At 39.9% G+C, this 24,856-nt stretch overlaps 1 protein-coding gene and 1 long non-coding RNA gene across 3 annotated transcripts in view; one reads left to right on the forward strand and one right to left on the reverse strand.

The window, feature by feature from the left end:
- Positions 1-513: 513 nt before the first annotated feature.
- six2a (SIX homeobox 2a) lies at positions 514-3,593 on the reverse strand. 2 transcript variants are annotated; one of them, XM_010888782.3, is made up of 2 exons: positions 2,649-3,593; positions 514-1,225 (listed from the first exon to the last, which is right to left on the reverse strand). In XM_010888782.3, exons 1-2 carry the CDS (start codon positions 3,212-3,214, stop codon positions 922-924), a joined length of 870 nt encoding a protein of 289 aa, XP_010887084.1. In that variant the 5' UTR covers positions 3,215-3,593; the 3' UTR covers positions 514-921. The 2 variants fall into 2 exon arrangements, with proteins under 2 accessions (XP_010887084.1, XP_010887085.1); XM_010888783.3 differs by having other exon boundaries at positions 2,655-3,588.
- A 931-nt stretch (positions 3,594-4,524) lies between these two features.
- Positions 4,525-24,856, forward strand: part of LOC105021248 — a 37,057-nt gene continuing 16,725 nt past the window's right edge. Inside the window, exons 1-2 of the long non-coding RNA XR_828810.3 lie at positions 4,525-4,595; positions 7,195-7,290. This is a non-coding gene — a long non-coding RNA (uncharacterized LOC105021248). The remainder of the gene's footprint in view (positions 4,596-7,194; positions 7,291-24,856) is intronic.

Here is a 24,856-nt window from a genome sequence, read left to right on the forward strand (position 1 = left end):
CATTACATTTCGAGAAATTATAAAGACCCAGGAATTGGTCTAGTGAAAAAAAGGAAACAATGCAGGAATCATAACGAGCTGTCTTCGCATCCGGTTTAGTCTTTAGCCCAATTCCTCGACTTATCTTGTTACACTGCAGCCTACTTTTGATCATAACCCAGAGGTGTAACAGAGATGTCTCTTTAAGCATGACATCCTGTCGCTTTACTTAAATTATTAAGTCAACAAATATAATAAACTCCTGTAGATTAATTTGCGCAGCAAAAATAAATGACAAAAAGTGGTTTGTATTAATATTAAATGTAATCTTAAATGGATAACTACCGCTTAATTGCACAAAAAACCTGCAGTTATATAAATATAAAATCAAACAAGTTCTCCTTTTAATGAAAACATTTCTCCGTTTTTATTGTAAAGGGTATATGAAACTATAGTGGGATCGATTTATTTATATTTTATTATTAATCGCAAAGTTTACATACAGTCGCTTTCCAAATGAAAATACAAATAGTAAAAGATTATAATCTTTAATCGTTCACACACGGCTCTCAAGATAGTAAAACACTTAAGCGATGATACCCAAAACTAAAAACTCAATATGGCTCTCTTGGAAAACCTGTGTAAACAAAAGGTCGTGCATGAATTTGAAGTTCATGCATCTGTTGATATCTATCCCCTAAAATAATAACGATAATAGTAACAACAATTAAGACATTTTATTGTTATTGTTTTCAACAATATAACATGTTATTACATTCCGGTAAAATACCTTTTAGCTAAACGCCTACCTCCTCACCTCACCGTGCGCGCCACAATTGCCTGACCGTCATTTCCTTTTGCTTTGCACCTCGCCTTAAGTGCCTCAATTTCTCAAACATCCACGAACAATCAGAAAGTCCCCTTAAAATCAAGGTCCCGTGTTTAAGAGCCAAGGTCAACCAGATTGGACGACATAGGGTTCAGTATAGTGTCGTGCAAAGAGTGATGGTGGTGCACAGAGTCATGGCTGGACACCGGGATGGCGCTAGGTCCGGGCGGAGGTGCAAGCCCGTGCATCTGCAGCCCCGAGTTCGACGTGAGGAGCATAGTCGGGCTCGAAGAAGTGTGATCCGGAGTCCCTGAAGGCGTTTTATCATCATCTGAGCTTCCCAAAAGAGTTTTATTTCCATTCATGGAAGAAGTCAATGGGTTGTGGCTGTTGGTGTTGGAATTTTCGTTGTTTTCCCTGTTGAAATGAAATGCAGCAATAAATGGCAAATAATAATAAAACTACTTAGCCTATAGCTACAGGCCACACTGTCAGGTAGGCTGTACTATACAAACGATCATAAACTGGCAAACAATAACCTCGGCGTATTGTTTTTGTATTGGTACAGGTTAATAGGCCTATACACGACAGGCCTACAGCCTATAGATCAAATAAACTGATGAATGAGCAAAGAAAATATTTCGCCGACGCTATTTGCCTAGGCAAACTAAATAAAGCGTGAAATTAATGAACCAATACTTAAACTTTTTGAAACTATATAATTTATGTTGGATTTGTTTTAGAATCTTGGATTTGCTAGTCTTACTAACCATCTAAGTTAGAGAAATATACAAGGTATCTCTCTTTCTCTCTCTCTCTCTCTCTCTCTCTCTCTCTCACACACACACACACACATTCAAGTAAACAGAAATGTAACGTGCGGGTGTAATTTATAATAATAACTTTACTGCAGTTATATATGCCTAGTTATTATATGTTATTTTTCATTTTTCCTTCTTATATTTATTATTGTGCTAGGTTTGCCATTCTTTAAAACTAGGCCTATACTTTTGCCCAAACACCAAGTAGTGGTCTAATGCTACCCTACCAAGAGTAAGGATAATATGCGAATTTTCACATTATTTCATCAACTCAACGTTAGGGGAAATGCTGTTGAGCCTAGAAAACGGAACTATATCTAAATTGCTAGGCAGTTCGTTTGGGCCTATGAGTACAAAAGTCTTAGTTTAAACCTTAACTGTTTATACCCAAGCTGGACATAATACACGACAGGCCTAATCATTGCTAAACATGTGTATTAGCCATACATTCCGTCTAAATGATAATGGCACACTGTTTAAAAGTGAAAAGGCATGATTTATGCAGTGATTTCGGCTTGAATTAGTTGCCAGCGGGTGAAAGAAGACACCCTTCTGAGCGAACACCTGACAAAATACGTGCTCTCTGTAGCCTCTTGTATTATTTCGAAATGTTGAACTCTAGGCTACAAACTCAGCATTTAGTAACAGCTTCAACAGCGACCACCTCTTTAGCTCAATTGCAACGTATTACATTTTTTTGACATACGTTCAGATATAATCAATAAAGACCTACATTTTAACCTGAGGAACTTTTAGTAGGCTACACTTATTTAGCCAGCGATTATGTACAGGCCCATATGCATGCATTTATTTTGGGTATGCGAACTGGCAAAATAATAACAGGATATTCAAGTTATGATACAAATTAATGTGAGCCAATACTATAATATGAAATGTATAATAGTCGGATTTAAAGGGCGATGTTAGTGTTCATGTCAGTATTTCTACAAAGATCACCCAAGATAAACCCGAGCAGACGTTTACCCAAAAGGAGGACAGACGAATAAACATTCACTTACTCGTACCTTTCCTTAGCTTCCGCAGCGCGGTCTCTTTGACGTCTGTTTTTGAACCAGTTACTGACTTGTGTGGTTGTCAGCCCGGTGGCCTCCGCGAGCTCCCTCTTTTCTCGCGGGGAAGGGTAAGGGTTATGCGTGTACCATTCTCTGAGTACGCTCCGACTTTTCTCTTTGAAACAGTAACTCGTCTCCTCGCCGTCCCAGATAGACCGAGGTAGGGGAAACTTTCTGCGGACGCGGTACTTTCCCACAGCCCCGAGAGGGCGACCTCGGAGCTTCTCTGCCTCGATGTAGTGCGCTTTGAGCCACAGCTGCTGTAGCTTGGGGTGATTGTGAGGGGAGAATTGGTGGCTCTCAAGGATTTTATAAAGCTCTCTAAAATTTCCTCTGTGGAACGCAACCACAGCTTTAGCCTTGAGAACGCTTTCATTTTTGTGGAGATGCTCACACGCGGGTAAAGACCACAAAAAACGCCCGAGCCGTTCTATGTTTCCACCCTGTTGGAGGACCTCGCAGACGCACGCAACTTGCTCTTGCGTAAAGCCAAAAGTTGGAAGCATAGACATGGTTGCAAGTTAGTAAACAGGTATGTTTTGCTCTCCTTCCACGTCTTCTTTTATGGTTAAGACATTAAAACAATAGCACTGTAAGTCCATGAACGACAATGAAAGTCTCCAAAAGCAGTCAAAACGATGAAGATAAAATCCAATCGAAATGAAAAAACTAAAGCTCCTTTTAGCAATAACCATACAAAATGCACAGCATTCACAGTGAGTTACACTGAGGGAAAGTTCTTCACTCCTTCCACAGTCGTTCTCCACCTTTTCTATGTCGTTTCAACATAACCTACTCCTGAAGACCAAGCTCGCTCGCTTGTTTTAATAATATTATTCTAAACTGGCAAGAAAAGCTATTATGTGAACTGTGATTGGTTGGTTATCTGACCCGGGGATGGTGAGGATAAGACAATAGTTTTAGTCAAATTATTTGCCATGGTTACGCTGTCATTCAAAGTAACCCGATATGCTTTGAGGTGGCTCCCTGGCCGGTCTGACGGATCGTTCCCTTCTATTCAAGCCTGCCTACCAATAGAATTATTGCACAGATTTTTCCTGTAAATCAGATTTTTTTGTCCCATGTTTGACAGACACTTGAGGCAGCCAAAGAGCGCGAAGCTGTGGAGCGGTGATCCCTTTTTTCTGGGGAGGATGGCGCCAGAGCGCGCCGAATGCCAAACTCGTGCGCGCACAGAGCGTGCTGCACAGCTCTCCAATATTTTTGTCCACAACCAGGAACCAAGCGCCATCCACACGTTTATGCACAGTCTGCACTAATCCTATGTCTATGAATTTTGTTATCTAACGCGTATAATTCTGAAATAGGTAATTTAATGTTGGACGCACCTTGAACGTGTGTTGATATTATTTAAGTACAATATATTATACAGCCTACTTACTAATATTTGACTAAAGGTTGTTACACCAAATATTTGTCAATATTTGTCTTGTTTTGACATAATTTCTAAACATAAAAATAGAACTAAACATCAAAAACTTATGAGACGGACGGACCGACGGGAGGGGGGAGTGTATGTTGTCTTAGAATAGGAAAGAGTTTTTTGGGGCAAATAAATGATAAAATGACCAGTTTTGAAGACGTGTATTTTCTTTCAAATCCTAGTTTTACCCCTGTTAGATCAGGTGCACATTGATAACCTGAGGTGTAGTAAAGCATGCATTATTTAATGAACATGCCGGCATGACAAAACAAGACAGACATGCATCCGGTGGGCACACATCACCAGGAAGTGTAGAATGTGGAATACTGTAGCATTAGGGCAAAGGCACAAGGTGCCTAAATAACAAAACGGTTGAGAGCGGTGTATTATTCTGCTACGATTGCATGGTCTGGGATAGATGAAGGGGGAGCTCTACAGCTTTCTGAGAGGTAAGAAAGCTCTTTCTTGATAACGGTAAGGCTAATTATGCTCTTGTTTGGAGATGATATGACGTGACATCTACGTTAATACTTTTACAAATATACTAATGGTGCTTATTTACAAAAAAAAAAACAACACAATAACAGGGCCTTACTTTTGGTCTGACATACCTGTTGTGTGTAACCTGTTAGTATGGCATTATCTATTGATCGGTAGAGTAAAGAATTGACTAATTTATATTACATCATGGGGAGAATCCTTAGTTTAGTCAATTTATAGTCCATATAGTATCATATCACACGAGGCTGGGATTTTTTTCCATCCACAGATCATAAAGGCGTCTTGGTAATCTGCTTTCTTTAAAATAGAGAGCAAAAACCTGTTTCAGCTTTCATCCGAAAAGCTTTCTGATGTTGCTGCTAACTTAATAACACCTCAGACCACAAGAAAGCTCAGCAAAATTATATTTTTTGTTGATTTATAAAATCGCTGACGCTTGTAGTATAAAATGAATGGTTTGTAATATGGCAAGACATTAAACAGTGCTCTCCTCCGTGTTGTTTTGTCTTCAATGGACCGCAGTTGCCTTGCCTTTTCCAGACTAGCTCGAGCTTCTTCAACCTGTTGTGCTGTGATCACAGGGTAGCCGCGCACAGTGAGGGTGCCCAAGCGTCTCCTCAAGTCTCCAGCCAAAGTGTACACGTCTAGTCAACAAAGAACATTTGTAATATATTTGGACGGAAAACCTCTGCCAATTTTAAAGGATAGGGCGACTTTCATCGGGTATAATTTCTTGCCTAAATTATTTTAGAATGTTCAAATGGATTGCAAATAGACCAATTACCTACTATGGAATTAGGTAGACTGAGCACGAAAGACAAATCTAAAATACAAAATGATTAGGCATTATCACAAACCTTAACTATATTATTTATGTATTGTAACATGTCTCTCTCTTTAAAATTAGAGTTTAATCTTAAATAAATGTTATTCTTATGATATTAGTAAAAGTAGCCGATGGATCTGGACTCTAAATTAAACCCAGTATAATCCACTTAGTTGGAATATAAGCAGTCGTAGTAAAATGTTGTATGGTCCCGATGATAGTGGTTTGCCTCACATGCACCTGTAGGTTAAACCGCATGCATAATGTATATTGCCTAGTCATGAATTAAATCCCACATTTTAATATAAGTCTGAGTAATTTATATGTTGGCAAATTTTGTATATCTAGGGAAGAGGTGCTAAACAAATGAACACGCACACGTCTATTTCCCATTTTATCATCAATATGAATAATCTTGTAAGAAGACCTTTATTCGTTTCCATGTTGTGTTTTCACTCGCAGAAGAAACGGTGTTTAATATATTGACTTGGGTTTCGCCTGAAGCGCAGTTCGCAGAGTGGTATTTAGGTATTAGCTTGACTGATGCTAATCGTCAGGGGACAGGACTGCTGAAATGGATATTCATAGAAACAACGCTTCGATTTAATCCTGTAAACGAGTAGACCTACGAGTAGGCCTATATGAAAAATGCCCAAGTTAACGATATTAGACTGCGCATTAGACTAATGAGTTATATTCCTTTGAGTAGTGTCCTCTTCTCCATCCACTTAAATACGTATTCTGTATATGGGAATGCAATAATAACAACACTATAATAATAATAATAATAGCCCCATATGCCTGTAATAATCAAATAATTATATGTAGTAGGGTAACTAGTGTGTAAATGGATCACTTGTTAAAATGACACATCTACAAAGATTTCCATTTAAAAGCTGAAATTACACATATTGTCATATTTTCACTATACTCTCCCTACTCAACACAAATATATTACAATTCAATATTTTTTATAAATGTTTACTAGCTCACAAAAACCTTGCATAATGTAACTATAAATGTCCTATAAAATATAGAATTGTAATCAATGTGCCAAGTAGTTCATTAACAAGAATCTTAAGGAGACGTTGAGACGAGAATGAAGTGCAAAAGCAGCGAGCATGTTAAAAATGTGCACCCAAACACTGTTTGACAGACCAGCCACTCCGGGTGGCTTTTAAATTCGCTTATCTTTTTTTAACAATCTAAAAGAAACAGAAAAACGCCTCCTAATTGAACCCATAACATGCATAAAACTCAAATCGTTTATGATAACTTTACCGATGACCGTTACAATCAGGTCATCTCTTCCACCCTTTTCAACACCCTTTCCGATGACTTCTCAATAAGCTATTTGTCTATTGAGACCGTTTATGTTACGATACAGCATATAGGCCATATACTTTATAGAGCTCGAAAATTATAGTTTATTCCACATTTATTTGAAAAATATTTTACGATATAGGCTTTTAAAGTAGGTCAATGTGAAAACAGTTTGCGTTAGTATACACCAAACATAATAATTTAACAAAACTGACTTAATTTGCTGTGCCATTCTATTTACTCCAGCCAGTGGGCATCACGGACTGAAAATGCTTGAGGAACTTTGCATACGCTACAGGACTGAAAAGGCATTTATTGTTCCACTTGCAGTTCGATGTCTTACAGCAGCCTAGTGCTGGTTGCGGTTAAAGATGTGCCTATTAATTTATTCCTTGCAGGCTGAAAGTGCGCGCCGGGACAGGATGCAGTCACAAGTGCCCATCAAAACCACTGCTGCAGGCTGGAGGAACCTGGCAGTGACAGGTTGAATCAAGGTACCCGTCTCGCCTTGACAGTGTTTGTAAACCTCTTGTTTCCACGGATCATTTTGATCAGAGCTTCGCGGGGCCCGCGTGGCTCGTCTGAGCAGTGATTATTACAATGCTGATGAATGGGGATCGCGTTTCTTCTAATAGCCGCCCCCTATTTTCACAACCTCCCACCGCTAACCCGAGAGCTCTCTGCCACGACCTCCACTAATTGGACTGATTATTGCAAGATGTTTTGGGGAGCGCAGGGTGGCGGCGGGACGTGGCTTTCCGTGGCCTACACCGAGACAGGCCCGAATGGGTTGATGAGTTACATTCTTTCAGACATGTCATGTTGGGCAGACTGAGAGAACGAATTAAACCCAGGCTTTTGGTGTCTCTGCTGTTTAACAATCTATGAATGAAGGCCTATGCAATAATTAAATGTTTATATCTATTGTGTTACTCAATAGGTCTGTAGCCTACACGGGAAAGAGTATAGAGTATTGGAAGGACTGAGGAGATCTTGTCCTAGTTTACAGAAAGATCAGCAATGTTGGTCAGATATGGTTTCACGAAACAGATAATAGGCTATCAATAGGAAATGCTTGTATGTGTTTCTATGAGGTGTTTTCAAATGAGACCTCAGCTATTATACGAATACGTAAGTCAAAATTCTATGTTCTCATAAAGAAACACAATCTACCCTACAATTGGTAATATGAGAATACACTATATCTGTATCTTAAGCTTTACTCTGATCAACATAATTACGCATGCACAAATACACTTGGGCATACAAATCACATTACGGATGATATGCATCCAACGCAGGTGTGAGCGATCACTGCAGCAACAAGTAGCTTTCTTCACGGTCTTTCCACGGGGCTGGAGTGTAAGCCATGGACCAGTACTACGACTAATGAATTCAATCAATCATTTTATTTTATTTCTGTTTATTTTTAGTGCTCGCTTGATACTTCACCCTTACACTGAATCTATTATGCATTTTCACCTAACATCCACAGCAAGCATTACAATCTGAAGTGGAGTGCTACTCCAGCACCCCTGATATTTCACGCTTGGTAACCTTTAGTGTCCCTGGAGACCCAGGCTGCGCGTGACATCTCTTGGACCTGTCTCTTGTCAAGGCGCAAGGTGACAGCGCAAGCAGCTGTGTGTACACACTAGCTACCTCATGTAAAGCATGTCCAGTTTTGGAGACCAATTTAGGGCCATTAACTCTCATCTTAATTACCATATATACACGGACAACATACCTTTCATGCATAATGAAATGTATAATCATCTTATAACCTACCAGAGCCTATGAACATGTGATATTATTTTTTCATTATAAAAGCCACTTTCACTAACAAACACTGACTGAACCGCCGGCGTAACTGATTTGCCAGAACACCTGCATTTCCGCTTGTGGTGTCTTCCACAAAAACGTCATTATGCTGTATGTTGAATGCACAAATGATGGCCTACTTGGATTCTTACAATTGTTACGATAGTCTTTTTACTTTTTACTAACAATATGTGCGATGGGTAAAACATGTAGATTAGGTTTAGGCTATTTTAACTTGACACTATGCTATTGCAACAATTGATGAATTAATTTAAAACATATAATATCTATATATATATATATAGCATAATAACAGCATATGTATATATATATATATATATATATATATATATATATATATATATATATATATATATATATATATATATATATATGCTGTTATTATTATACATATATTATATGCATTATTATTATTTCGCTTTAAAAATATACGATCACTAGTAGTAACTTAGTAGCCAATTTATATTGTGTTTTAAAGGAAGACCTAATGCACAACAATATTACAACATTTATAGGCCTTGTTCTGTAGGCTTAATTCTAAACATTGCAGAAGACACCACAGATCCAGCCAGCATGGCTCACTCTACAGAGCGCGACGTCAAACATCCAGATAACAAGCGCAAACCCGGTCTAAAAGTGTCCAGGGCCAAAACACGCGTGACAAGACAGATCTGTGGACAGAAATGCTCCCAAGGGTGCCATGGGATTTGACTGTCTTTTGACTATAATGAACTTCTGGTTGTTGTAGATTTAATAGTACAATAGTATAGAGGACACTAGATTACTTATTCTTCACACAAATGTTATATTCCTGGAAATGTTGGGACATAAACATAAACATGTATTGTAATCTTGGTTGTAAAAAAGACAATGCAAATGTTAAGATTTTTTATTTTTTATTAAATTGTGTACTCAGACAACTTTCTTATTAAATACATTCACTGCATTTGTATCCCCTTATTGTATATATTGTGGTATTTTAAATTTACAAAAGGGTTTCCCTGTGGGGGAACAGTTTATTATTTCAACTTAGAACCCTTTTGGGTTCCATCTATAACCCTTTCTACAGCGGTTTCAGCATGGAACCCAAAAATATTATTTCTGGAATAAAATATTTATCTCTTTTAGAGGACATCAGAATAGATATTTTGGAGTATAGTGTTTTTGCATGATCACTTCATTATTGAACTCTCATCTGAAAAGTACCTAATTTAGTTTTTTTAAACAATGAAAAACTATGGAAAAGTTGCAGATGTATCCACAAATCATATATGATCATTATGCACTATAGGTTAATACACTGGCTATTACAAAAATGGGTTCCATAAGGGAACTTCAGTTATTTCACCAGGGGAACCCTTTTATTTGGTTTTAGGGAGAATCCTTTTGAGTCCAGCTAGAAGTATTGTGTTCTCCCTGGAACAAAAATGTCAACCAGGAAGCCAAAATAAAATAAGGTTTCCTGACGGGGACATCCAAATGAAACCTCTTTTCCAGTTTACCTTCCTAGTGGGAATCTAAGAGGCTTTGCTGCACTTATCTGCTATTTGGGAGTGAGAAAAGGCTTTCCCAGGATCCCAGCAAGGATGTACCATCAGCATAGAGAATGTTGCTACAATGGTCACCTCTCATCAACCAGCCTGTGTGGAGTCTTTAGTTTGTTCCTTGTTGAACCTTTTTGTTCCAGGTAAAAACCTGTTGGGTTCCACCCATTTTCAACCTGGATCCCAAAATATTGTTTTCTTGAACCCAAAAGTGTTCCTTAAAAACCCTAATTGAAATATATTAACAAGGTTCCCCAGGGGTTCTTTGGAAAAGGAAAAGGTTATATGTGGAACCTTAATGATTAATAAAACATGTGCTCTTCAATGGTTCTTTATCATTCACAAAAGGCTTCTTTGCTCTTTCATCCAGGGACCAATTCCCATTGAAATGTAGGGATGTTGCTTGAATATTTTTGTTATGTTTTTGTTTGCTAGCAGTTCTTTTTGTGAAAGAGATTGTTATTGTAGCTGATCTATAATGTACTGGCATTATATATAATATATATATTATCTTACTGACAGTATATGGCCAGTAAGAATTTATGGTTTTGTGTAGATTGAGAATAGTTGAAAAAATTAATTAGTGGTTCCTAAAGTGATAGTAATTACAATGACTTGAAATCTAGAAGAACATCAAGCACGCTAGCTGCTCTAACAGAGGACCATTTATTGAACTTATATTAGCAATTTTGCTCATCCTAGAATGCAACTTCTTTGAAACTCTGCATAGACATAAAAAGAGTAATTAAGTATTTAAGTTAATCTCATTAAGGGGGAAGGACTTCATGCCCAAAATCTCTAACTATCCCTTTAATGCACTTGTATGGTTCTTCTAAAGTATTTAGAACCTATTCCGATTGAGAAAGGTACTTCAAAAATCCATTCTTAATAAAAGTTATACAAAGAACCATAAAAAAGGGTTCTATATAGCCCCTAAACCATAGCAAAACTTGTTTTAAAAAAAGTCAAACTTGAATACATACAGGTTGTAGTCTGAACCATATGAACATAGTTCTTCATAGAATTGTCAAAAAGGGGCTTTATATATCACAAAAAAAGGCTTACACTGTGGTTACAAGCTAAAGAGCCCCTATCTGGTATTATTTAGAATATTTTTGCCCATGTAATCTGTTTGTTACAGTCTGGGGGGAGGAGGTATCTGTTTACTGTGAAGAAAGTCCCTCTTTGGTTATAGAAATCTGCAACACCCCTTCATGTTCTCTCATTATGAAATGTCCCTTTATAACACAGATTTTATACATCAGGAAAGATTTTATTAAAATGTATCCACAGTAATTAGCTGTGTGCTAATGCTGAATTTGTATCCATTCCTGTCCTCTGGATTTTACTGCAATTTGTGGTTTCACTTGAAACAAGAAGTTCACAGGGTGTCACAAGCCATATGGCTAGTAAATACTTCTGTGGTAGAGTCAGTTGTAGTAACGCAGGATAGTGAACCACATTACAGGACATGCTGTACGTGTTTTTTTCATATACAGCGCACTGACCAAATTAACTTTACTTAGTCCTGGCTATAATCATGTCATGCTTTACTCTACTTTGAAGGACAGCTTCATGTGTTTACATGCAACATTAAAACCTGTTCACTTTCTACTACCATAAGTTCATGAGTTCAGTATAACAGCAGTCATGGCCTATTTTCCCTCTACACAGAAGAACTGTGTATGTTGAATTAATACATTAGACACACTATCGTTGTTATTTAGTATTGTTTTATTTTAGTGTTTGTTTCTTTCAATTGTACACCCTTGAAAAATGAGTTTTTACTTAAATAATTTTCTAAGTATATAAACTACTTCATTAGAACTAACACATTATAACTTATTTAGCTTCTTCACTCGAAACGATGGCTGACTCTTCCGTCTTGCTAATGTCTTTTGCAAGATATTTGTATTTTTTACAATTTTTTCTTGTAATCATATTAAGTTCTTTCCTCAATTGAGATTGCATGACAGTGTTTGCTTTAAATTGATGTGATGTGAAATTACGTGTTGTAGGGATTAGGATGTAGACCCTTTGTAAATACACATATAGAAACTTGTTTTTATATGGAGTTGAATTTCATGAATATTATTTAATTATTTCAGTAAGGGAAATTAAACACCCGCTCAAATAAAGTGCTTGTTGAGGAAGCTAACAATTACAATCAATTTGAATGCACACACACAGCCAGACTCCATTTGAGAAGACTTAGGGTGAGGAGATGGCCAGCATGTATCATTACCAGTACATTCATCTACTTTTCCATTCTTTTAATGCGTTTGCTTATGCTAAATGTTCAATCTGTGATTGCTACATACATTCTTTCACTTTTAAAGAAATTATGCATATATACCTGTTGATTCTTGAAGAATTTAAGTAATAAATGCATCTTGTCCTTAGTTCAACTATTGTTCCCCATCAGAGCAATAATACAAGTTTGTTTGGTAATTTAGAAACAATGTAACTGGAAATATAACACGTCTATCCTTAAAACATGGTTCAAACTAAATAGTTGATATAATGGACAGTTAATCATTCAATTCACAGTTCTGTCTTTAAAAAAATGACAGATAGATTTTCTGCCATTCTATGCTTTATTACACAGAGACAGAAGAGATAGATGGAGGAGAGAATCTCTGCATAAAGAGCAGTAGGCTATACTCTCATGATTAGACATGCTTCAGTTGTAAACGTGCACCAGCGAATCAAACCCCTGGACCACTTGTCTTATATAGTACATATGTATATGTATGTGCAATACCCACATACACATTTCTCTAGGCCACTCCATAAGCTGTTTATCCAAAAGTTGATGGGGTAGCCTCTTGGATACAGTTTTACCCTTTTACATGGAAATTCATACTTTTCTTTAATATCAAACCATTTAAATCCTTGACAGCACATATACATTCTTTTAACAATTCATTTGTTGTAAATAATAAAATGAATAAACTAGTTAGTAGGCTATATTCTTATCTCAACCCGGTCTCCAAATAAAATGCAACCCTTCATGGTAACTGCAGCAACAGTTACACACAATTACATTGTGTGTTGCCATCTGTGTTGTCATCTCTGGATTATGATGTGGTTTCTGTTTTACAGTTCTGTTTTACAGACTATTCTGATATGTCTTAAATGTCATTCAAATGATACAATAGTCAAAACAAAACATACATTTATTCTGAATGGTCATTGTTAGGGTTAAGTTGTTAGGATTTAACTTATGTCTTGGCCCAGGCAAGCGAAAACACTGCTTTTAAGAAACGCAAGTTAGGCCTTTGTTGCCTTTGCAACTTAAAACTGCTGACATATGCCTAGTACCAGATTGATTTTTTTTCCACTATCTAAAAACACACTGTCATCTTTTGACACCTCCAATCCTCCACCCTTGAAATTGGGCGCAGGTCTGTGATTATCATGTTTATAGCACTATCTGTTGAATCTTTGCTTGCTGAGGTGAACATGGCATAGCTTTGCATGAACTAGTCCATGACACTAGTCCATGACACTACAGTTGAACTATTAATTTCACATTCAGTTGAAAAGATGTTGACTTGTGTTAGTCTACACACTTATTATCTTAATAGAAATCAAAACAGCTTCTAACCCTAACCCTAACCCAATATCAAACTATTGATATATATTTTTTTTTAACATTCTCAATTTCAGTTCATTTTAAACTGAATTGACACAATATGGTAAGAATATTACATATAAGTTCAAAATAGGACTCACTGCTGAAGCAAGGGTTTTTGTAGAAAATAGGTGGGCAAAATTATCCAGGTCAGTAGAACCACCTTGTAAAACTGTATCACATCTTTGTTACAGAGAAGATGCTGACTTCATTTCCAAGTTAAAATGTTGTAATCTTGTAAATTAATGTTATCTAGTACTTTAGCTAGTCATAACCACACGCAAACATTACGTCCCTGGTCCTTATCTGAGAGTACAATTTCAACACTGTGAAACTCACATGGCTCAAATGGGTTTTTCGTTTTGAAATGTTGCAGCATCATGCTATTGTGAAAATCATGCTCGGTTTTGAAGTGGGGCTGTCACGATATCAGATTTTCACTAGATGAATATCGTGGCCTAAAGAATTCACGGTAACAATATTATTGTGGTATCTATATAAAATTTTATGAAAGTCAAATACATCTTCAAATTTGTGTATTGTTTTATTTCTCTTTTTTGGCAAATTAATTACACTAAAAATATGAGTGTATGGAGGTGGAGTCTGTAACCATAACTGTACAAATAAAAAATAAAAGTGTACAAAAGAACAATTAAAAAAAGGCAACCAGATGAACTGATAAACAAAAGATCCAAAAGGCCTAACACTGAGAGAAGTTTTTGGAAAAATACAAAACATTTTCGCCCAGTGAATAAGCTACGAAAAGGAGTTAATTCAAATGCTAGTGTATAGGTCCAGACTCGTAATTTAAGCACATGCACCATTTGTCCATGAATAAGCTCTGGAAAAACCAAGAGGAGTTTTTGGAAAAATACAACGTCCTTTTTTCCACGTGAATAGGTTACAAAAACGACGCGTCTTTGCAGATCTCTCCCAGGGGTTCTAGTGGGGCTAACGAGCTGATTTCAACACCAGTGCATAGGTCCAGTCTCCTTGTTTAAGCAAACCGTTTGTCTATAGCTAGCATGAATAAGCTATAGAAAAACCGAGGAGTTTTGGGAAAAATACAACTTCAGTTTCGCCTAGTGAATACGATATTATCACATTGATATCAATATTTCATTTTTTAAATATCAGTTATCGTCAATACCGGTATATCGCGACACCCGTATTTTGAAGTAACTAGCAGCAAACCACTAGGTTTGCGCGTTTAGCTTGAAAAGGCAACCAAGCTTTAGACATATTTTGCATTTTATTACCACCAGCACGGTCATGAACGTGCTTTGGCGTCGCTGCCATGACAAATCGAAGATTAGAGGCAGTGAAATCTAAACTAGGTAATTTTTTGACAAATCGAATCTTTCCATATACTCGATGAATGGTGACAGGCATACAGGGTTCTGGATAGTAATACGGCACTCACGTGCCCCTAGTGGACGGAAGCACATTGGAATGAAAATACAACTTGGACTTAACTTCACCGATCGCTTTAGACCAACACATCTAATTCACATGTTGTAATGCCTGTGCTTTTTTCTGCATGATAGAGGGACATCTTCTGAGTCCATGTAGATTTGTTGCAATGAAGCATTTTTCACTCTGTACCACACAAGTAGTAACATATGTCTCTGTAACTGACCGCCAATATTTAACATCTAATATGTAACTATGACATTGTATCATCTTTGAGGTGGCAGTCAGAAATTATGTTATTATCCGTCAGTATGCCTTTCAATTCCGGACAAAACGTCAACTTGGTGTTTGTTTCTGGAATGAAATATTATGCAGTGTTTAATTATGATATGTTGATCATGTTATGCTTGTTTGACATTTCAATAATATTGACATTATATTTATATTTCTTTGAGTATTTGAATCGTGATTGACAATAAGCAGAATAAGAAGACACTTAAATGTACATTAGTTCAAATTCAATCAATTATGTTATCATGCTGACCTTTTTTCAGAATTTCTTTATTAAGCATACATTTGAGATAGGAATGTATTCTTTCTATGCTATTTTCACCATAACAAATATATAAATATAATTAATATCAGATGAAATCCCTTGGGATGTTTGAATTTAACCTAAAAGGAATTGATATTGAATATTACATAGATGAGCACAACATCAAACAGCATTTCTAACATGTTCAGGATATTGATTAAAAGTCAAATAAATTAATACTTTGTAAACAGTCTGTAGTGTGTTCAGTTATTTATAGAATCAATTTCTGGTTCTAACTAGAACCCTCCATGAAGATTTCTTCATAGAGCCCCCTGTCTCTGAACCCTACCAAAAACAATTTTATCATGTGATGTGTCTTCTGGCATTACAATATCATAAAGCCTTTTGTTGGCAGCTTAGTTACATATACACCAACACTATCAACCAACCAAAATACTATACATTCAACAACAAACACTTCTCAAAAATCACCCTTATTGTATGTAGACCGGTCTTGGAAATATTAAGTAGAATTCTATGTAGAATGCTTCTAACATTTGAGTTAATTTTCTTTGCTTTCTGAAGGAAAATCAAGGAACCCTTTATTCCCCAAAACGTTCTTGATGTTACAAGTCACATGGCTTAAAAATAACTATTTCCAATCTGCAGGTCAAGACACTTCTTAAAATCTGCATTTAGGATTGTTATTTCTTAGAGTGCAGTACTGTGGTGATGGTTTGTTGTAAGATGAGGTGTAGTGAAGACAAAGATCCCTGCATGCAGAGGGGGACGATGGGCCTTCTCGGGGAGAGGGGATCACTGTCAATTGCTCGCAAATTGCAATAATACCCGGAGCTCGGCCACCCACGCTCTCACTGAGAGACAAGTGATGAACTGCTCCATGTGTCCATTCCACAGTGGCCATTCTCGACACATGAGCGGGTCTATGCAATCTCCGTTCCATCCACAGGCACTTGGAGAAACCATGTGTGAATTACCAACCCCTCCAGAAACACTTTATTTACAATACGATATGTCATGTAGGAATATGATCAAATAAATTGCTTTGATGTAACACATTTATTGATAAGATAACTTCCAATGGGTATCTGTGATGAATGTAAATAGCTTCAGCAGAGCGGAAATGGTAGAGTGGGATAGTGTTCTGTCCTATAGCCCAACCTCACCAGCCCCTCTCTCACTCACAGCCAGCAGATGGCTAATGGAGTAACACAATTTAATAAACACTGCTGAGAGGAATAATGAAATCAGGCCCCTTTGTCTTCATATTGTCATCTCAACTGTTGGGACCCGCATTCACCCTGCAGCTAATATTATTCATCAAGGAAGAGCGGATGCCTATGTCATAATATACCACACACACTTCCTGCTGTACAGTTTTAAAGTTGTATCACCTCTAGCTTTTGTGATGTAGAGGAGCATCAGCTGTGAGCCCTGGGATCAGACTGTGTGGGTGTGTGTGCGTGCATGTGAGTGTGCTAGCGCGTGTGTGTGTGTGTGCATGGTGCAGAGTGTGGCTGTTGAGCTCCAGTAGTTAGGACAGTAGAGGGGTCTTAGGCATTAAAGCTGACTTTAAACCCACAGGTCAGGGCACATGAAAGTACTAATCACTGGGAGCGAGATCACTCTGTCTGCACACACTCCGCAGCTGGTGCAGGAGTAAAGACACGACACGTGTTCATGCCCACGTGCGCATTACACTGTACCGACCAACATTACAGATAGCCAACGACCTTTCAACTCTCATGCAGCAACTAGGCCTGCAGCTCCATGAAACCAGAGTGAGATTTTTTATGGCTCTGTGTGAAGTTACCGCCCCCCCCACCCCCCCCCCCCATGAAGAAGTACAAAACCTTTGTGGGAAAAAAAATAACAAAAAGACAAGGGGGATATTTATTACGGTGAACTTCACTTACGGCTTGCAAGCGTCGGCTTGGGCTGTGCGCTCCACCTCGGGGAGCTGTGTGCTGAGGTCAGCGTTTTGTTTTGCGGGCCGGCGTCGACCCACTCTGAGGAGGAAGGCTGCAGCAGTCGTATTTACATCAAGTGCTGCACTGTTACCAACAGAAAGCCAGAGCCAGGCACCTTGCTGTAATTCACGCGGACAAGGGCCCGTGCAGCTGTTTTGGCCACATCCTGCTCGGCACATGGGGGGGTGAGGCATGGGTGTCCCAGCCAACGCAGTGTACATGTTTCTAATCCTTAGGTCAAAATGCGGCTTGTTGTCATTTCCGTGACATTATGACGCACGTCTAGGTGTGTCGGGGGGGATTTATGAGCACGTACAACAAGTGAATTTGTTATTTGCAATGTACAAAATGGTTAGCCAAGTCTTACTTCTTCAAATGAATTAAACCCCTCGATAGGGAAAGACATGATTTAGGCTGCGCTTACACAGGCAGCCCAAATCTGATTTTCTCTCACGATTTGACCTGTTGACCAATTACATTGGTTGTCCTCATGGCAGACGTTCTCTTGACTTGACAGTTTGGCTACTTGTGCACATGCTGCATAAATTTATTCAACTGAGACAATACAACCGTTTTAAAGGATTGTCTAACTAACAAACAGAGGTTTTAAAATTTGAAGTGCAACACTATACTTCTATTATGGTGATGGTCCTCTCTGGCTGAATGGTGTTCTCTGGCTTCCAGCAGGAGGTTATCTCCATACAGTATGTGACCTCATTACATAACATTAACCATAGACAACCGCAGGCCTCAATCCAACAAAGCTGGACCACCATGAAGAGCAGGACAAATAACCTGCCTTACTGCCATCGCTATCTGAAGACATGCACGCGCACAAACACACACACATACAAACACAAACGCACACAACACTAACTATCGCTGCATTGCAAACAGATCATTTTTAACAATTAGTGAATATAAAGATACACACAGCAATCTTTAATAGGTGAAGCGATTGTTTGGAGAGTAAAATGGATTTGACAATGAGTTTGATTGGGATTCGTATAATTTTGGGTGGGGTGGGGGGAGGGGGTTTGTTAAGAATGTATCAGTTGCCTTGTTGCGAGGGGAAGTGACATGAGATACTTAAAGACCAAAATTACCCCACTTAGCCAAACAAACTGCCTTGCCTCAACCAAAGCTCTCTAATGGCCAATAAAACCAGAATGTTCTTCTCCCTCCTCGACCCCACAAAAACTGGGCAGAAATGAACCAGTATAAAAAAATTCCACTGGAGTCTGAGTTAATGACCGCTTATTTGTGGACGTCTCTTGAAGGTCAGTAAGGTCTTGAGCAGATAGGATGTACGTAATAGCATTCGCATGCCTTTTATAAGCCCGTTGGTCTTTTGAACCTGGAGGCAGCAGGAGAGAACACAGGCCCTCGTATTAAAATTCACTGAATTCTGTTGGTCGACTTTGAAGTTCTCTTCCTGACCTCTCTGTTACGGGGATGTTTTCCCTCCTCTCTCTCGCGTCCCAAATTCCCTGCTACTCACATTCAAATGAACATCCAGTGCCACCTAGTAAATTCACTTTCTTTGAAAAGTTTTTTGGGTGGGTGGGGTCTTGGTGGAGTAGGTGGGTGGGTGGGGACTGGGTGTCCTTCTGATGCTTTCTTTGGAAACCGTATGTCCTTTATGTCAGCTAAAAATCTACAGTTACAGTTCAGGTCAGTGTGAAAGACAGACAAGTTGTATAATAAGAGGCTTGGGACTTCTTAAAACCGATATCACAGTATTGCCTTACAGTCAATAAATTCAGCTCTGCAATAGTGCTGACATAATGTAGGGGCCCTGTCCTGCTCTAACTATACACTGAAAGGTGTCATTGCCGCGGCTCTGCGTCTCACTGCACACTCACACATTTTGTAATTAGAGGGACTCTTCTCCAGCCAATACTTTTCCTCTCTGGGTCACTGACAGCAAAAGGCTCTTAAACTTCATATATCCAGATAGAACCGAAAAGCTAGCGCAACATTATGGTTTGATGTATTGGTCAAATCACATTATGGAACCTTTATTTTTTAGGACTTAGAGTATTTAACTGGAGTGGAGGGGGTATTTGCAAGATCCAGGGTGTCATTTCCAAGCACTAGCCCCGTTTGAGGTGCTCATAAATGCTAACAGATACAGAGGACCCAGTTCAGACTTAATGTTAAAACATTACTCTCCACATTCAAAACCGGGACGGCAGGAGGGTCATGGTATGGAGCCCGTTTTTCATACTGGTTCAGCGCGGTCTGGGTTCCCCTGTACATTCAGATGGATAAAAATAACGACTCATTTATCTAGATAAATATAGTCTATCATCTCTAAGAATAACCATGTTAAAACATTTAGATGTATTTTTGATGAATTAATAATTATAGTTTTTTTTGGGGCGAAACTACCACACATGTGAGTTCTTAATGAATATAACTATTGTTATTTCTTATAGCACAAGTAGTCCCAGTGGTTCTAGTAGGGAATATTGTATTAGCAAACAGATTCTTGACAAAGTGTTTGAGATTTTTGTTCTAGCTATTTAACTTACCGTGTAAATGTTCAGAGAATCTCATGCAGTCATTTTCTCTTAGCTATTTCCTATGTTAATGGAAGAGGATGAATGTGGCACTTAGTTGTACAGGCTCCACTGAGGAAAAACCTGTGATGAGTGGTAGTTTCCGATAAAAAAAAAAAAGCTCTCCGTGAATTAGCAGATAGGCAGCTTTGAAAGCATATCTTGTGCATCTCAGCATATTTGAAGACCTTTTTTTTTTTGTATGTAATCGTCTAAGTAATTCAATAAATCTGTCCAGCCCTGTGTGGGATTAGAAGATGTTGACTCAGTTGGCCAAGGCTTTTATGGAAAGACATTCAAGCCAGAGTCAATGCTAATTAAATGAGTTGAGGCATTTACCTGTGTCTCACCTTCCGTGTTGGTAGCCACACTCAAAAACAGCTCCTATGAAAAGCCCCCATCCGGTTTTGTTTTTACAGTCTATCTCTTTCCTGGAAAATGAAATATTCTACGTTCGAATGAAGCTCTGTTTCTTGCCAGGACTAGCACTTCTCGTCGGAAAAGGGGGTTAAGATCCCAACAGGAAAAGCAAGAAAACCCTTTTGAGAGAGGGATCCGAGTGAAAGAGAAAACACTCCCTTTTTGCTCTGTGGTCAAACATGGGTGTAGAGGACAGGCTGGCACTTGGCCCAGAGAGCGCGTGCACCCCCCACTGTCTCCGAGACCCACCTTGCCAGCGCCCACACTGAAAAAGTAGGCCCAGAGAAACAAACAGAGACAGACGGAGGGAGACAGTGAGCGGGGAAACAGAGAAGCTCAGGGTGGATCAGCAAACAAGGTCAGAAAGACACAGAATAGTGGAACAGGAAATGACACAGGATCCTCTTATTTCCCCCTGTTTTTTTTCTTTCTGCCGCTGCGACCAGAACTGTGGCCTGCACGCTCTGAGTGACGGCGGCGCGGAGGGAAGCTGACATTGTTGAAGTATGAATTTCACCGTTTGTGTTTTGGGCAAAACAACGAGTCAGATCAGTCCCGCTCGATTCGGGAGAGGGGTCTGACCCCCAGTCGACCTGCCAGTGGAGACAGAGTTTTTTATTGGCCAGTCAAGTTCAATTTATAAAGGCAACACAACTCAATTCATGGCTTCTCCAAACTACAGTTCATCCTACGTTTAGGATTTAGTGTGCGCGTGCAAACACACACATACCACTGTTTGTTCATATTTCCACTGTTGACTTAGATGTAGAAACCTTCTGAAACTTTCCTAAATGCTAACAGCTCATTATTTAAAATGATTGGCTATATGTCAAGCTACAAATAGACTGGAATGCCTTCCCAAAGACACTGTGTGCTCGGTCTTCAGCAAGACAGGGTTACAACCCATCTACACCTATACCCACACCCTATTCCACACACCTCAACACACACCCAATTGCACACACCTCAACCAACACCCTATTCCACACATCTCAACACACACCCAATTGCACACACCTCAACCAACACCCAATTCCACACACCTCAAACCACAGCCTATTCCACACACCTTCACCCACACCCAGTTACACACACCTCAGCCCACACCCTATTCCACACACCTTCACCTACACCCTCTTCCACACACCCTCACCTACACCCTATTCCACATACCTTCACCCACACCCTATTCCACATACCTTCACTCACACCCTATTCCACACCCCTTAACCCACACCCTATTCCACACACCTCAACACAAACCCTATTCTACACACCTTCACCAACACCATATTCCACACACCTTCACCCACACCCAATTCCACACACCTCAACCCACACCCTATTCCACATACCTTAAACCACACCCTATTCCACACACCTCAACCCACATGTTTTCCCACACACTTCAACCCACACCCAATTCCACACACCTTCATCCACATCCTATTCCACACACATTCAACAACATCCTATTCCACACACCTTCACCAACACCCTATTCCACACACCTTTCCCCACACCCTATGTCACACACCTCAACCCACATGTTTTTCCACCCACCTCAGTCCACACCCAATTCCACACACATTCAACCACATCCTATTCCACACACATTCAAACATACCCTATTCCACTCACCTTCATCCACATCCCATTCTACACACATTCAAGCATACCCTATTCCACACACCTTCTTCCACATTCTATTCCACACACATTCAACCATACCCTGTTCCACACACCTTCATCCACATCCTATTCCACACACATTCAACAACATCCTATTCTACACACCTTCACTCACACTCTACATGCCAAGCACAACACATACACACGCCCAGCCAAGGTGTTCTCTATCTGATGTTGAACTGGGGACTTTAACCCAAACCTTTCACAAGGAGGTTTCTCTGACATTTTGTGACAGCCCCTTTGACTGATGGGTAAAAGGAAACCATCCGGTTTTAAAATGGTAACTCTGTGCATCAAAATATGGCTAAAAATCGCTCCCTCAATTTCCAAAAATGGATCGCTTTGTTATGAGGAAGAAAAAAGAAGGGAAAACTAAAATATTGTATGAATTCATCTGGTAAATGGACCAGGCCAGTGTAGGATTATTCAGTGGAGGAAAGATTGCTTTTCAGGACTATAAAAGGGAGTCTGGAATCAATCTGTGATGATACCTCCTGAGCTACCCCATGCTATTTTACAGCCTCCCAAGTTTATGTCTTCTGTTGTTTTATCAGTTGTACGATGATACATTTCTCTGCCCCCTGCTCTACCTGCTCACAAGCTCTTTACCAGAGAGGTGAAACATTAGACTGGTAATAAATAGTAAAAGGGGTGTAGCTTTCTGCCCGTCTGTCCCCTGGGACCCGGGCCGACATGCAGTAGTCTGTCCCCTGGGACCCGGCATGCAGTAGTCTGTCCCCTGGGACCCGGCATGCAGTAGTCTGTCCCCTGGGACCCGGCATGCAGTAGTCTGTCCCCTGGGACCCGGCATGCAGTAGTCTGTCCCCTGGGACCTGGGCCGACATGCAGTAGTCTGTCACCTGGGATCCGGGCCGACATACAGTAGTCTGTCCCCTGGGACCCGGGCCGACATGCAGTAGTCTGTCCCCTGGTACCCGGCCCGACATTCAGTAGTCTGTCACATGGGACCTGGGTCGACATGCAGTAGTCTGTCACCTGGGACCTGGGCCGACATGCAGTAGTCCGTCCCCTGGGACCCGGGCCGACATTCAGTAGTCTGTCACATGGGACCTGGGTCGACATGCAGTAGTCTGTCACCTGGGACCCGGGCCGACATTCAGTAGTCTGTCCCCTGGGACCCGGGCCGACATTCAGTAGTCTGTCCCCTGGGACCCGGGCCGACATGCAGTAGTCTGTCTCTACCCTCAGACTCACATCAGGCTCTCCCACACTTCTTCTCACCCCTTATCTCACTCTCTCTCACTTGCTCTCTCTCATTGCTTCTCTTCATCCTGGTATCTATCCCTTTTTCTGTCTCTCTCGGTCTGTCTCCGTCTCTCTCGCTCCTTCTGCTCTCTTAGTCTCCCCTCTCTCTGTCCCCTACTCTCTTGGTCTCTTTCCCTCTCAGATATCTTGGCCTACTGTATCATGTCTCAGTTCAGTAGTTGTACAAGTGCTCCAACACTTACATTGGGCCAGAATGTATCTAGCAAGGCTGTATGGAAGGAAGAAGCTGGACTGATAGAGCGAACAGACTCCCTGGCTGGCTTCAGGTTCTGACCGCAGCCTCTTAAACAGAGGCTCATTGTTCCTCAGTGACTGGCTTGGTACACTTAATTAAAGCTAAATTGCGGCAATGCCCCCACAAATTTGGACCACAGGGCGTCTTCATCCAATGAGGATCCAGCTTCCTCTAGTTCTGCTCTGAAGATGTCTGGATTCTGTCTTTTATCAACTTGTTCAGGACATTTTAGCCACCCCTCCCACACTCAACCACTACGCACGATTATACACAAACAGACACATACGCACACTCTTGTGACACATGCAACACGCAATCACCTGCACACACATGCGAAGACAGGCAAACACTCACACGTACACTGGACATGCAAATAAGTGAATTCAGTCAAATTGGTCATGCCTGTGAGATGTTGTTACCCTGCTGGCCTGCTTGAAAGTAGTGTCGGCAGCTGGACTGGAACTGGAGAACAGAACTAAGTCAGTGAAACGATTCCAATGAGTTGTGGGTCAGGCACAATGAAGACAATGATTATTAATCCCATCCTCCTAGTCTATTTTGAGCCATTGTCTTAGGCGAACCGGGTGACTCTTTACATGGAACTTAGTACATAATGGTTTTACGTACTTGGTGGGTCACAGAAAACTGCTCCAAAATCATTTGCCTACAACTGCTAAATTTCTGTTTGTTTGACTGTATGTTTTTCTTGTCTCGGTGCTCTCCTTTTATGCTATATTTGCTGTTTACATCTACTAGGACAGAAAATCTGCGTCCTGCTGTCAGGTATATCTTCTCAGTTGTGGCCAGGCTTTAGTCATCCCTCCTCGCGGTCAGTGAATTTAATTATTGTAAAGCGTTCAGACATGGCCCGCCATAGGTCACAGAGATAACATTCGGGAA

Source organism: Esox lucius, chromosome 5 (assembly GCF_011004845.1).
Source record: "Esox lucius isolate fEsoLuc1 chromosome 5, fEsoLuc1.pri, whole genome shotgun sequence".
Taxonomy (NCBI): domain Eukaryota; kingdom Metazoa; phylum Chordata; class Actinopteri; order Esociformes; family Esocidae; genus Esox; species Esox lucius.